Source organism: Chiroxiphia lanceolata, chromosome 1 (genome assembly GCF_009829145.1).
Source record: "Chiroxiphia lanceolata isolate bChiLan1 chromosome 1, bChiLan1.pri, whole genome shotgun sequence".
Lineage (NCBI taxonomy): Eukaryota > Metazoa > Chordata > Aves > Passeriformes > Pipridae > Chiroxiphia > Chiroxiphia lanceolata.
The window spans coordinates 18,722,123-18,738,556 of NC_045637.1; the positions used below are offsets into that span (position 1 = coordinate 18,722,123).

At 35.3% G+C, this 16,434-nt stretch overlaps 1 protein-coding gene across 1 annotated transcript in view; it reads right to left on the minus strand.

Annotated features, from left to right (window-relative positions):
- Positions 1-324: 324 nt before the first annotated feature.
- The window catches only part of EMC2 (ER membrane protein complex subunit 2), a 43,115-nt gene continuing 27,005 nt past the window's right edge, over positions 325-16,434 (minus strand). Inside the window, exons 8-11 of the mRNA XM_032686171.1 lie at positions 15,144-15,225; positions 13,907-14,017; positions 12,871-12,975; positions 325-3,986 (exon numbers count right to left, since the gene is read on the minus strand). Coding sequence (XP_032542062.1) covers positions 3,900-3,986; positions 12,871-12,975; positions 13,907-14,017; positions 15,144-15,225 — 385 coding nt within the window. The 3' untranslated portion in view covers positions 325-3,899. The remainder of the gene's footprint in view (positions 3,987-12,870; positions 12,976-13,906; positions 14,018-15,143; positions 15,226-16,434) is intronic.

Below are 16,434 nucleotides of genomic sequence, written 5' to 3' on the forward strand. Positions count from 1 at the left end.
AAGCACTGAAAGGATTGTACTGCTTGCTGTAGGGGACTTCCTCCACAGAGAGCAAAATAAATTCACCTGTGAAGTGCACTGATAAAGGCTTTCCATTTCACATTCAGCAGCTGAAAAACAACTTTACCAGAAGTGAGTTTGGGGGCTTGGTTTTCTTTAGTTTTGTTTTGGGTTTTATTTTTGGTTTGCTGTTTATTTTTAAGAGGCAGGTAGATTAATGAGCCATTTATTTCTGAAAGCTAGTCTCTGGCTGAATCTAACTTCCAATTGGTGCCTACCAAGAGGATCTCTAAGCTTCCAGAGTCATTCCAGAGAAGACTTATGACTATTTCAAGTACTTTATTCTCCACATAGACTCAAGCATCTGTAGTTAAGCAACAGTTAGTCCTAAAATTCTATTCATGCACTGAACAATGGAAGTACTAAGCAATATTTTGAAGCATATTAAGTAGTATTAATTTTCTAGACAAAACCACACTCCAGAACTGTTCTAATGCTCCTCCACTCTGACACCAACTTGAGGGAGGGTGGGAGTAGTCCTTTCCTGCATACAGGGGTACGTGCACATCACATAGCACCATTTCACTGGAATCTGCATGGTTTAGATTTTAATGGAGTGTTGGTTTTAGAGTTGAATATACAGAAGCTCTTGAGTTACAAAAAGAATTATTATTGCAAACCTGACTGCAGCTACAGTTGGTGTTCTTGGAAGATGAGAGTGCAAGTAACAAGAAGCTAAGAAATTCATGCCAGTAAGTCAAGTTTAATTTGCTTTCCTTTTCCCCTCCCTTCTAAGGCTGGCTGAAATACAAGTTCCACTGTAAATGCAGTGACTAGCAAACATGGATGCCATTAAAAATACAGCACTGCCAAGAGGAAGTCCTCCGTTGACTAATAACAGAGTTTCCAATAGCAACTGCAAGATATTCTGGGCACTGATCTGAAGAGATTTAGGGATATATTCTAAACAAGATGTGCTTTTTGCAGCTACATAATATGAATTGTATAACATTTGGACAAAATGTTTTTAAGTCACCAGTAACTTGCATCACAAGGGCAGAATCTGAGGTTTTGGTGGCTCTTCAATGACCTTTACTTCATTGGGTAACACTAAGCTCTTGCTATCAAGCCCATTATCAAAGTACGAGCAAAGAAATAAAGACGCAAGTCCTCGCTAGACAGTCTGGTATTGCAAAGGTCCCAAGTTTCTGCTGTCAACTGAAACAATATGAAAACATAGCCTTTTATTTTGGAATGAGGAGACTGCATGCTTGATAATAAATTTTTTGTGTGGCATTTGTCACTGTCAGAGCACAATACAAAAATATAATCAAGTTCATTTGTTAATTAAGTAACCCATTCTTTGAAAACCTATTTTTTAATGCAACACAGTGACATTACAAAATGGTATACTAGAACTGGAAAATTACTTTTACAAAAATCATATTATATCACAACTTCCCTTCTCAGCAAGCTCCTTGCTTGCTGAGACTGCATGGCATTTCATACAGTTATTTCCTATGCAGACAGAAGCTAATTTTTTTTTTTTAATTTGAATATGGAAAAGACCCTCAACTTTCATTGCTTCAATTATATAATTGTATCAGAGACTGCCCACGCATTTTCATAGGAGTAATTTATTTTACCTTTGAAGTAAACTTGAATTTGTCAGAAATATTAGCAAGGTCAACTTGTAAGCTCTACTATCTGGAAATTATGCCAAAATACACTCACAAATCAGAGTGCTAAATAGTAATTTCAAAAGATGATAAGCAGTAGCGAAAAGGTTCTAAGCAGCCAAACGACATGAAATTTTTCATCAAATCACTGAAAACAAGAAACAGAACAAATTTTCTTACAGAGAAACTGATATACTACATAACCAAGTCTGACATTGTTATATTAAAAGTTGCCTCTGAATAAAACATGTACAACACATTCCAGCAGCACAGATGCCAGCTGTACAAAAATACTGCACTGCTGTTTTTTAATACCTTGGAGGTAAAATGTTATGCACTGCTTCAGTCTTCAGTACAGCTTCACACCATTTTTAATTTTATAATGCAACCAAGTTACATGTGATGTAGGTAAAAGAGAAAAAAACACCTATGAGGGCCTAAAACTCTAGATGGCACACTCCTACAGTCAAAGACTACAAGTCTGAACAGAAATACACAGGCTTACATATGCTTCCTTGGTTTTCCACCCAAAATATATATAATCTAGCCACAAATACCATTCTGAGATCTGTTTGTGAATTATTATTATAGAAAGGATCTGCACTATTCCCCCAGGTTAGAATTGGATGATTTAATATAATACTATGCAGTATTTGCAGTTTTGTATTTCAACAGTAGTGAATTCGGTTAATTTAAGATTCCACATACAATTAATTCCCATGGCATAGCACCCGTCCTGTCACACTATCATACTCCAACCTACTTTATGGACAACAGGAGTGAGATCTTAGGTGTTTCTTAAAGGCTCAGTCTCAGGCAACAACCAGGTGAGTTACACACATTTCCAAGCTTTGAACTAACAAAGAAAGTTTTGTTGCTGCTTTATGAAGGAGCTCAGCTTTGTTTCACTACATTGAGTCCAGGATCATAAAAAGGACATTTTGGTATATAGCCTTTAACCTACCCATCTATATAGAGCAGGCAGTATAAAATCTAAAAGTCAAATCATGATGGTGACAGTCATGAAAACTACATTGCAATATTTTTATTAGAATTTGCCGAGGGTATGTTGCTGCTGTTATGCAATCTTACTGAAGCTGTAATAAATGAGATGATAGCTGTGCAACTGAATTGCCACAGTACACATCTGAACAACATCCAGAATGATCAGAACTGCAAAATGCATGAATTAGGGTGTCTGACTAATTATCTGAGTAAATAAACCAGTGCCCAAAGACAAACACAGTATGGATTTACAGTGTGCTAGATGCTACATGCTGATGGTGTGACAAACGCTATCCTCCAGTCAGTACAAGGCAGTTGAACAAGCTGTCTCATCTCATCCTCACAGTGCAGTTCCCCCGGGTTACTGTGGAGATAATGCACCAGCTACCCCACAGTGAAGGGGTGCCCAGACCACAGGCACAGAATGAGTACAGACAAGCACATGCAGACTTGCATTCAGGTGGTTTTGAAATTCAGGATGTGGAACATATGTGCAACAAAGGACACGGAGAAGGAATAAAAAAACTGCATATGCATATACTGAGTGGAGAATTACACGGACATGGAAGCATTTGCCCACAAAACCACAGAGAAAAATGTCTTTGGCCATAAGCCAGTACAAGAGCACCTCTGGAGCCAAGTACACAAGCAAGTTTTCTCCTTTTCTACAGTACTGGATATCAACTCATTAAGAAAACCGTTAACATGAACTTTTTTTTTTCTCTACTATACTGCGTTCATAATCACTCATTGCTGCATGGTAAACATTTTCCAGAAAATGCATATCAGCAGCATGCTTTTACTCTTAAATATGCAAATAAGACAAAAGTGTTTAACATATGTTATTAATCTACATATATAAATTCATAATTTTCATTTGCAAGACCAATAAATCACTATTTTTTTAAATCATTTAACAAGTTTATTTCTACAAATTATGGCTTAGAAGCAGGTACTGTAGGTACAAAAAATCTGAAGAAAATGATGTGCAGCATGTAATTTCTTTATGTTTTCTACGTGGATAAAGTTATTCATTTCAGTGGGTATTCATCATATTTCTTATAGCAGCAATAAATAGGCATTTTACTTTTCATAAAATGTTATCTTATATAGGATGTTAATCAATACAAAATTAACTTTTAACAGCACTACAGTAACATAACCCACAGGTTGAGCACAATATTGAAAAATTTCATATTGGATCTCTGTGCCAAACTAAGACTGAGTGATTTGCAGGGTCTCCAACATGTCTTCCACTGCCTTCAAAGAGTATTTAGTTTCTTTCTTACTGCGACCTGCAAACTAAACAAGAAAGAAAGAATTGCTATAAGTAATGCATCAGAAATTCTGTGCACAGATCCTGTGAAAATAACAGTTCCAAACACGAAATACAACAAATTAACTCCATTCATGACAAACTTTAGAGGACAGCACTAAAACTCAGAATTTTTACCACAATACAAGCTACATCACCATCCTTCCGTGAAGCAATGAAAAATTACTTAATAGTCGAAGTCAATTTCACTAATTTGCTCTGAATTTGAATATTCTGCGCTAATACTCCACTTTGAAATTTAACATTTATCTGAACAGAGATCTTCATGTTGTTTTGTTTGCTCTCTAAACTTTAACATAAATTTTATTTCAGACTTATTTTTATGCAATCCAAATTAGATTCATAATTTAAATAGTAGCAAGACTTAGACTTGTTATTAAAGCCAGTCTTTTTTCTATTTTTGTTATAGCTAGTCAGAGAAAACTTCTACTTATCAAAATCTACTATAAAATAGTCCAGACAACATATAATTATATTTTGTGTTTCAAAGTAACTGTAAGTGATGACCTTGTAGTTGATTCTAGCCTACTATTACAACAGCAATTTCAGAGAACATTAAAAATAAAGTCTGTTCTGATAAGAAAGAAAGACACAGCATAATAAATACTGCTAATGGCTTTAGACTTCCTAAGACACATGCAGCCAAATGGGAAAGGAAGTGGTACAAGGACTGGAGATGCTGACCACCCCATGCTGACCTCAAAAGAGTTTCTCTAACAGTACTGACAATTCCCATCACTCATCAGCCATATCTAACACAGTGGATTTATGGACTAGGTTGGTCTTCAGTCAAATGAAACTCTTGACCACTTCTAATACACCTGCACTAAAAAGTTTTGCATTTGGGATTGGGAGGGGTGGTGAAGAAATTACAGAAGCAGTAACTATAACTTGCTTGTACTAAAACAGCCTATTCTCTACTTAAATGTTAACATCTAAACACTAAATAAATTTTCAATTTGATGGTTTTCATTTCAAATACCACTGGTGTCTCACATATTTAGTCCTTGATTTATAATGTGTCCCTTCTCTCTTATAATTAACTTAATTTAGCAAACTCTTCATGACCTGTTAAGAAAGATTAAATCATCAAACCCAGGTAATATCACACCAGCAACAAGCTGCAGGACCTGTTAACCTGCTTTTGACCCCCAGGCTACAATCTAGCACTGAGATCCCCAATCAGCACTGCGTTTTTAAAAAAATAGTTTTGTCACACTAAATGATAAGCTATTGCAAATTAAATAGTTAGAAGAAAGAAATTTTGTTACTATGGTAACACTTTACAGTTAAGAGATACTGAAAACACCATATTTTCATATTTAATATTTCCAGGTGATTAACTGATGTGCTATGTTTGGATTCTAGTAGTATGCATAAACCCACTCTTCGGGTTTTGGAGTTTCCACAGTGACCTGCAATAGTCAGAGGAAAATTCAAGATTTCTTAACACACTCCGAAGTGAGAGAAGCAATTTTTGCTTAGATCTGACTGAATATAATATCCTCTTTTTGTTCACAGCAAACAGATACTTGGAGGGATTCCAAATCCTTTCACAAATACAAGTTAAAAAACAGAACTCAAAACCTCAACTGAGAAATTGTTTCAAATTCAAAACATCGAGAAATTTCAATAAAAAGCAGAGAAGCCTAAACATACAGTGTTCAAAAAGCACATCTGGCAAGACACACAGAAAGCATGCAGAGGAAAGTTTCAAAATAAGAGAACTTTTACTTATTCTCTTCATGGACAGCAAAAACAAAACTGACATAAGACGTCAGTTTAAAAAAACGCTACTTGATAATTTCAAGAGCAGCTGCCTTCACGATACTGACATATAGTTTAAGTTGAACAAATAAAACCAAACTCTGCGTCATAACAAACAGAAGTACACTTGGAAATGTAATCACTTCAAATATGCCCTGACAAACAATTATTTTGTCTATTCTGCCATTATACAGCAATTTGACTGATTGAGCTGGAATCCATTTCTTAAAATCATGATTTAATTTTCTGTTTCCCAAATGGTTAGTAACAAAATCACCCCTCTCCAGCCATAAATAACACATAGATTGCTAACACAGAAGAATTTAGCAATGCACCCAAAAAGCATGTATCTGGAAAATTACTATGAGTAGGATCACATTAAAGATTCTTGCGAGCATTAATCAAACCTGTCTGCCTCTGCTGAAATACTTCTGCCAGGGGACATGCTAAACCAATTACCTAATTGAACAGCACCAGGTAGCCACATTTTGTTTTGATCTTAAAGTAACTGTGACTCATGTCCTCAGTCAGAACAGATAGAAGTCCTTTGCAGGGTCTCCATAGACAGAATAGTCCAGTTTCCCAGTGGTAAGGTAAAACTAAGCTAATAATAATAATAATAATAATAATCTCTTAGAATAACAAGTACTTCACTAATTTCTGAAATAAAAATTAAAATTAAATTTTATTTGGTTTTTTTTCCCCACCCAGTCAACTAAATTTAAGAGGCCTGAGAATAATGACCCTTTTTCAGAGGATGTGCTGGCAGTCAGGAATTCCAGCTCCATACAGCAGCTCTAGCTACAAAACCTTTCTGTCTTCCTGCAGAAGTTTACATTTCTCCTAGATTAGACACAGATGAGAAGTACTAATCAGCATGGATGGTTACATATTTAAGATCAGAATAAATATATTAACCAGATGTCACATATCGGTGCTTTTCAGAAAATTATTTAACTATTCTGTATCATCATGTTTTCCTGTAAAGACACTGCTACACGGTCTAACCAACAGTGGTGAAATAAGGTTTCCTTTTTATACTCAAACATTGCTTTCTTTAAATGACAATAAACTAAAAAGTTCTGATTTTATGCAGGAATGCACAGGAAAAGCAAAATTAAGTTCCAAAGCAAACTGCCTGAATGACAGAATAAATTGAAAGAAGGGAACCAGTAGAAATATTTCAAGTAGATTGCATATAAAATAAAATAATGATAATAAAAAAACCCCAGCAACTATAGCCAGTACTTTGAAAAAATAAAGGCAGCTTCCCAGAATTACTGAGAAAAGTGCTGGTAATTCAAGTTTGAATTCAAACTGGAAATGGTGAAAGATCTCACTGCAAGACAATTGCTCAAAAGTAACTTTTTGAATTAATATGCTCAAAAGTAACTTTTTGAATTAATAATCTCATAATTTAAAGGCATAAATTCATATATCAGGATTCTCAATGCATCTTATTCTCTAGAACATGACCACCAGAAATATTTCATTTAGCAGTATGAGAAGGTCCAACCAATAAAACAAGCCAAACCCAACAAGCTCTTAAGGTTCTTACTTTACAGGTGGATAATGCATGGAAAGTTGGGAGGATTTATAGAGATAATATAACTAGCTTAAAACCTGGCTTAAAACCCCTTCATTAAGGGAGGAATACTGTAAGGGCTTCCCCTGGCACAAGCGACCAAGGTTTTACCCTCAGGTCCAAATGATGACATTTTCCAACCACTCAGCTCACCAAGGGAGCAACAAATCAACACTGACTCACAGGGGAAACCGACACCTACTACATCACCAAACACCATTTGCTGTAGCCACTGGATGTTACAAGTCTCTAAACACAGACTAGAGCAGACAAATGCTCCTCTAGCTCTGTAACAAGGTCAGCAGGGATGGGCTGGGGCGACCCTGCGCAGCCCAGTCATTAGAGCTTCTCCCAGGACTTCTGTGAGGAGGAAGGGGAGTTCACCCCACTTACTTGCCAGACCCCAGCTTGAGCACTTATATTTTCTCAATAGCTAAGTTTCCCCTGTGATCCCTATCACACACTTCACTTTATGTCCCAAAGAGCTAGCAAGAGCAGCTGAAGTATGCAACATATCACAAATGTAGGAAGTCACAAAGAAGTCATGACATGTGTTTTACATACCTATAGACAGATAGATAGAAAGATAGATAGAAAGACAGATAGACAGATAGACAGATAGAAAGATAGACAGATAGACAGATAGAAAGATAGACAGATAGATAGACAGACAGAAAGACAGACAGATGATAGAAAGATAAGACAGATGATAGAAAGATAGACAGATAGAAAGATAGATAGAAAGACAGACAGATAGAAAGACAGACATAGATAGATAGACAGACAGATAGAAAGACAGACAGATAGAAAGACAGACAGATAGACAGACAGACAGATAGACAGACAGACAGATAGAGAGACAGACAGACAAACAGATAGACAGACAGACAGACAAACAGATAGACAGACAGACAGATAGAAAGACAGATAGAAAGACAGACAGATAGACAGACACATAGAAAGACAGACAGATAGACAGACACATAGAAAGACAGACAGATAGACAGACAGACAGATAGACAGACAGATAGAAAGACAGACAGATAGACAGACAGACAGATAGAAAGACAGACAGAAAGATAGACAGATAGAAAGACAGATAGAAAGACAGACAGATAGACAGACAGACAGATAGACAGACAGACAGATAGAAAGACAGACAGATAGAAAGACAGACATGATAGAAAGACAGACATGATAGAAAGACAGACAGATAGAAAGACAGACAGATAGAAAGACAGACATGATAGAAAGACAGACAGATAGAAAGACAGACAGATAGACAGACAGACAGATAGACAGACAGACAGATAGAAAGACAGACAGATAGAAAGACAGACATGATAGAAAGACAGACATGATAGAAAGACAGACAGATAGGAAGACAGACAGATAGAAAGACAGACAGATAGAAAGACAGACAGACAGACAGACAGACAGACAGACAGGTACAAAGACAGATACAAAGACAGACAGATAGACAGACAGACAGAAAGACAGACAGACAGAAAGACAGACAGATAGAAAGACAGACAGATAGAAAGACAGACAGATAGAAAGACAGACAGACAGACAGACAGACAGATAGACAGACAGACAGATAGAAAGACAGACAGACAGGCAGACAGACAGACAGGCAGACAGACAGACAGAAAGACAGACAGATAGAAAGACAGACAGATAGAAAGACAGACAGACAGACAGACAGACAGACACAGAAAGACAGACAGACAGAAAGACAGACAGACAGAAAGACAGACAGACAGAAAGATAGATAGACAGAAAGATACACAGAAAGATAGACAGAAAGATAGACAGAAAGACAGATAGACAGAAAGACAGAAAGATAGACAGACAGAAAGACAGACAGAAAGATAGACAGAAAGATAGAAAGATAGACAGACAGAAAGACAGACAGAAAGACAGACAGATAGATAGACAGAAAGATAGACAGAAAGATAGACAGAAAGATAGACAGAAAGATAGACAGAAAGATAGACAGAAAGATAGACAGAAAGACAGAAAGATAGACAGAAAGACAGACAGAAAGATAGACAGAAAGACAGAAAGATAGACAGACAGAAAGATAGACAGACAGAAAGATAGACAGACAGAAAGATAGACAGACAGAAAGATAGACAGACAGAAAGATAGACAGAAAGATAGACAGACAGAAAGATAGACAGATAGACAGACAGAAAGATAGACAGACAGAAAGACAGACAGACAGAAAGACAGACAGACAGAAAGATAGACAGACAGAAAGATAGACAGAAAGACAGACAGAAAGACAGACAGAAAGATAGACAGAAAGATAGACAGAAAGATAGACAGACAGAAAGATAGACAGACAGAAAGATAGACAGAAAGATAGATAGAAAGATAGAAAGATAGACAGAAAGATAGATAGACAGAAAGACAGATAGACAGAAAGACAGATAGACAGACAGACAGATAGACAGAAAGATAGACAGAAAGATAGACAGAAAGATAGACAGATAGATAGATAGACAGACAGAAAGATAGACAGATAGATAGACAGACAGACAGAAAGATAGACAGATAGATAGACAGAAAGATAGATAGACAGAAAGATACATAGACAGATAGATAGACAGAAAGATAGACAGATAGATAGACAGAAAGATAGATAGACAGAAAGATAGACAGACAGAAAGATAGACAGAAAGATAGACAGAAAGATAGACAGAAAGATAGATAGACAGAAAGATAGACAGAAAGATAGGTAGACAGAAAGATAGGTAGACAGAAAGATAGGTAGACAGAAAGATAGACAGACAGAAAGATAGACAGAAAGATAGGTAGACAGAAAGATAGACAGACAGAAAGATAGACAGACAGAAAGATAGACAGATATACAGACAGAAAGATAGACAGACAGAAAGATAGACAGAAAGATAGACAGAAAGATAGACAGAAAGATAGATAGACAGAAAGATAGATAGACAGAAAGATAGATAGACAGAAAGATAGACAGAAAGATAGACAGAAAGATAGACAGAAAGATAGATAGAAAGATAGAAAGATAGACAGATAGACAGAGAGAAAGACAGACAGAAAGATAGACAGAAAGACAGACAGAAAGACAGACAGATAGAAAGACAGACAGATAGAAAGACAGACAGATAGAAAGACAGACAGATAGAAAGACAGACAGATAGAAAGACAGACAGATAGAAAGACAGACAGATAGAAAGACAGATAGAAAGACAGATAGATAGAAAGATAGAAAGATAGACAGAGATAGATAGATAGATAGATAGATTAGATAGATTAGATAGATAGATATAGATAGATTAGATAGATAGATAGATTAGATAGATAGATAGATTAGATAGATAGATAGATTAGATAGATAGATAGATAGATAGATAGATAGATAGATAGATAGATAGATAGATAGAAAGATATATATAGATATGTTAGTTGTGTTAATGTGGACTATTCCGGTAAGCATCAAACAAAAATGCTAAATGTAGGATCCAAAAGGACTCCACAAAAAACAGTAAAAAAAAAAGTTTTTTCAAACCACCCCCCAAAAAAATAACAAACCCACACACACCTAGAAAACCCCCAGCACCACCACCACTCCCAATAAAATTCATGTTTAATATTAGAGACACTGTGTGATGTTAACAGAAAGCCATGTGGAGAGAAAGAAAAAAAAGCAAACAATAACCCAGGCATGCCTATCTTGCTGTGAGTCAATTACATACAAAGTGTCATAATTAAACATTCATTATATTTAGAACCAGGAGATGCCTATTCTAGGTCTTCTTGGTCATTCCACAGCCAACACTGGTTTTACATTTCCATCCTGACACACTTGAAAGTGCTAACAGGTGCTTTGAACTTCAGTCACAATATTTACTTAGAACATGTGCAAATCCACTCTAATCTAAGTAGTTTATTCTACTAAGATGTAAAGCATTGGATAGTAGTTTTCACTAAAAATCCACACATTTCTTAAAACCTGTTTTGCTCTATCAGTGGTGAGTCCACAGTGAATTCCATGCTTCAAGGGGTTTTTTGTGGGTGTTTGATTCTTTTGGTTGGTTTTTTTTGTGTTTTTTTCTTTTTCTTTTTTAAATTCTGCAATACTTGAGTTTTCCATCAGCATTATGCTTACAGGCATGTCGGACATACTTCAGTCAAAAGAAGCCCTGGTTATTTATGGGACATCAGACAAAGCAGTTAATTCATACACACCTTGCCATCATGAGCAAGTAAATGGTTTATTAAAGCAGAGAGTCATTTAAAGAGCAAAAGAGAGAAATAAACTTTAGGCACACAGGTATAAAATCCTTACTTATATACTAGGGTCACAATATTCTTCACTGTAAAGTACAGTCAGAGGCTACAGGACCAATTAGGAGAAATGGAAAATACCTCTAAGCTGGAATACATTGAAAATGTGTTAGCCCCAAGAAGCTGCACGGCTGGCAAGGAACTGACATACAATGTGTACTAAGAAAACTCCACTGGCCATAAAAGGAATATTTAATTTAATTCCATAATAGATGGAGTTGGTAAAAAGGCCATTTGGTAGTATTAACCATGAAATAGCAGCAACAAGAGAAAAATTAAATATGGGGTTCCAATACTGAAATATTGCAGGAAGAAAGGAATGTTACATGCATATAAAGTCTTTGCTTTTAATATCAACATTTTTGCTCAAAAAAAGTTCTGGGGAGAACTGGACAGTCTGATGATGATGTTCAGGATTACTTATATATAAACTTCAATTGGCAGATTATTAAGAATACTTGTAAGGGAGTCAAATAGACAAACTATATTTGGGATGCGTAGACAGCAGAACCTATGTCCTAACACGTGTTTTCATTCAGAGTTATAGAAAGGAATAAAGACTTAAAATACAATAGCAAATACAAAATTTTAAGCATAATTTTTCAAAGAGCTGAAAAGACTCCTAAAGACTTCAGCAACCTTTGACTGTGGTCCATAAAGTCTACATTTTCACAATTCAACAGGCATTTTTCTACAGAACTACGCAAAACCAACTTCAGTCACAATTTCTAAGGTAATTATTAGAAACATCATTAAATATGATTTTGAAATGTCAGAGCAAACTCAAGGAAAATAAAATTCTAGATTCTTTTTTAGTAAATAGAAGTGGGTAACAAAGTCACTCTAAGAATTAAGGCACACCAAGTTTTATTAAAATAGTTGTAGAACCAAGTCTTGGAGGCCAACATTACACTAGTCTACATTCAGTTAATGTCAGTAGAAAAAATCTGTTTAAAACTAGTAAGTAAATAATACTAATTAATAAATGGAAAATATCAACCTTATATTAATTATGTCTTCTAGGAAATCAAACAAGTAGAATGCAAAAAAATCCAAGCAAATGATGCTGGTTTACATGTCATATCTAACCTCTTGAACAGCAGCTGATAAACGGGCAGAAAAGGACTATACAGCATGTTAAGAGTATCATAAAGCAACGATGTACTAACCTGGTATGCTCTGTTTATTTGGTTTGCTGCCCAGCTGGCATATTTCATATTATCCTTTTTCATTTTTGCACTTGCTTTTGGATTGGAAGCAATATGACTGGCAGACTAGGAATACAATAAAATAAGAACAAAAACCAGTGTAACTATAAAATTTACGTGCATTGAATAAACTGAGAACATTCAGCATCTTTGCAGTTCTAGTCCCAGACACAGTGACAGTGGAAAAAGACAAAAAATTTTAGAAGTTGCTGGCAAACAGCATCCAGATAAGAAGCAGCTAAACTTCTTAAACAATTGTTTGTTCTAATTAAAGCTACACTAGACTGCAGTGCAGCTAAACTTCTTAAACAATTGTTTGTTCTAATTAAAGCTACACTAGACTGCAGTTCAGTTATGTATTGAGTTAAGAACCAAACATGGACATGATCAGCTAATCTAATTTGCTTTTCCTAAAGTCAGAGTTATGGATTAGTTTTCCCCATTCAGTGTGTTACCAGTGACTGTATAAAATATGTCATTTGTGTGTCCAAATTGCCATTAAAAACATGACATTCTTTCCTGCGGCATTGGGAAACACATTTTAAAAGCAGGTAAGACTCTACATAAACTATGGCCACCTTCACCTGAAAAAATAAAAAATATTACTTAAAAACTAAACTCATCTCAGAGACTTCTTCATTTACATAAATAAATCCACTATACAAGGAACCAGTGCTATTGTGCTGGTACTCTTCAGCAGTTCATCATCTTGCAGAGAGGAATATGACTTTAAATCCTTTTCCAAGAACGTACTTTTATGTGCCAATAATTACAATTCTTTGGAAAACACAAGCAAGACTTAAGGGTAAGAGCACTTCAAGTAAGGAGTACTTACTGGCACAAAATTGTCCATAGCCAGTATTAAAAGTGTTAATAATATGAGCTATTAAGTTAAACCAAAAGGGGGAAAAAAACCAAACCAGCAAATGGTAAAGGATAATACACATGCATAGACATATTTGAAATGATAACACGGAAAATATATACTCTTGCTTACCATGTAAAGTCCAAACAGAGCTCTCATATTTCTGTTGTTAAGCTTCAGTGCTTGTGCAAAATACTTTCTTGATAGCTCAAGGTTTTCAAGACCCCCTTGAGTGTATTTAACCTGTAAAAATGATAAGCTCTTGAAACTTGCATGTCATTCATACCTCAGCCATTTGCTCTGAAGCAAAGATATTCTGAAAATTCACTTCAGGTTTGTTTCACGTGGTATTTCGAATCAGAGAGTCCTACCAAAGGCCAAATACTGGCTTGGGAGAAATCCAAGATTTTCTCCTCATTTTAAAATACTTCACTATAGGAAAAAAAAAAAAGCCAGCATTAATTTAATTAATTTATTGCTAAAAGAATCAAAAGTGATTATTTTGCACCTATAAAGACTTAAAACCTTGGGATAGTCTCTTATGAAAAGTAGTACAAACTTTAAAGCTAAATTCTGACTACCAGAAATCCACACTGACCCTGTGTTCCCTGAGCATGCAGGACACCAGTACACAAACCACCACAATGCCTTTCTTTATGTATTCAACTGCAAAACAGCACACAAAGTTTAGAGGATTACTCCATTGATTTTCTATTCATTTTGCCAGTTATTAGATCAACAAAAAGAGGGATAAATACTAGAAGACACGTTCAGTCTTTCTACCCAAAAGCTATTTAGATTTTCAAGTTTTAATGTTAACCCAATTTTATCCACATTAACAAATTAAAACCAACCTAAGGACTTAACAGTACAATTTAGAAAAAAAAAAATATACTCTGGAAAAGAAAAACAAGACTGCAAATGGCTAAAACCTTGAGCTAAAACTTCTAAGTTTACCTCTAGTTTTCACCTCTCTTCCGCCAGTGCTCCTTCAGGCAAAATTTCGTATGTGGATTCCAAGATCTGACTCCACAGTAACAGGCAATATATCATAACCTTCTAAGCAGCATTGTTGTGGAACTTTAACTTCTCATGCACTTAATTTGAAAAGTGCATAAACACTTCAACAAGAAAAGTTCATTTGAAATGAGTTTTTATCTACGATAATTCCTGCCCTAACTCTTAGCTTAGTCACAGTGAGTAAGAAAACATAGTTTTCTTAACATGTTCAGTTCTATGAGATGTCAACATTCTCTGTATACTCTTTTAAATCTCCTAGGGAAAAATTAAAGAAACCATTTTCACCACTTCAGTAACATAAAAACAGAAAATGTAGTCAAACATAATTGATTTCTCTGAAAATACCTACTTCAGCATATTGCTGACAATATAAGTGGTTGTGTGGATTAGTCATCATAAGCTCCTCTAAGCAGAAGGCTGCCTTTGCATAGCTGAGGAATATAAAAAACAGTGACAAAATGAAACAAGAATATGCGGCTCTTTGCTTCAGTTTTTTTTACAGTACAATAAAAGTCTTACTTTCCCCCCTATAAAATCGTGATTCACAATTAATAAAAATGTTTCATTTTTAAATTATGTTTGGAACCAAATTACTCTTTTTACATTATAGACAGGGAAAAAATACACAAAATCTAATAGTCTGAGTATATATGGAACAGCTCATAGAAAGAATTTAACATCCTAATCTCTCATTAATAAGTGCCATTTCTTATCAACAAGAGTGATGAGTAGAAACAGGAATCAGATACTATAAGCCAGTGAACTGAGACTACAAATTAATTCATTTTTTCCCTACAAGAAAATTCTGAGGATCCACAAACCAAGTTACAGACCAGAGCATTTACACTGACAGTTAACTTTATCAACCATAGAAGTGAGATCAAAAAAAACATACTAAGAGCAGTTCAAATCTATGTATGCAAACAGCATCAGACCAAATGGGCAAAAACTTATCATTTGAAAAGACTAGCCCTTGGGTTTTTTTGGTGAAAGCTTTCAGAAAGAATTTTTTCAGAAAGAATTAAGAAGTCAAGCTCAAAATGTCGGTTTATTTAGAAGAATCTTAGCTTCATAATCTTTCAACTAATAGAAGTTTCTGCAGAATTTGCATTGTCTACAGATATGTGATAGCATTATTCCACAGTTTACATGATAGGATTCTAAAATTCAGAGATGCAATGTTCATAATGGTAGTGTGGGTAGATATTTAATACAGCAGCAAAAGCAATTGAGATATTATGAGACAGTATTAAACCATGTAATCTGTAAAATCTTGTATCTTAAAATAAATATACTGAGGTTTTCTCCCGTCCATGATATGATACTCGTGTACCTATTTTAATTTGGAGATAAAAGGATAGCCACCAAAAGCAGAAGCCACAGTTCTCACTGCAGAACAGTGTAGAACTGAGGACTGTATAAATCTTGTATATCTATGTGTGCTTATGAACAACAATAAGTGCATGGTGATTTCACAAGTCAGACTAAATTTGTGAGCCTGATAAAACAAATAAGTTGATGAACTGTCTTCTTTTTTAAAAATTAACAAACTGCTTTTTAGCCAAGAGTCCAATTTTTTCCCCATTTAATCATCAAAATAATGATAAATGATGCTCATAGAAGTACAGTGAGCAGAGTAA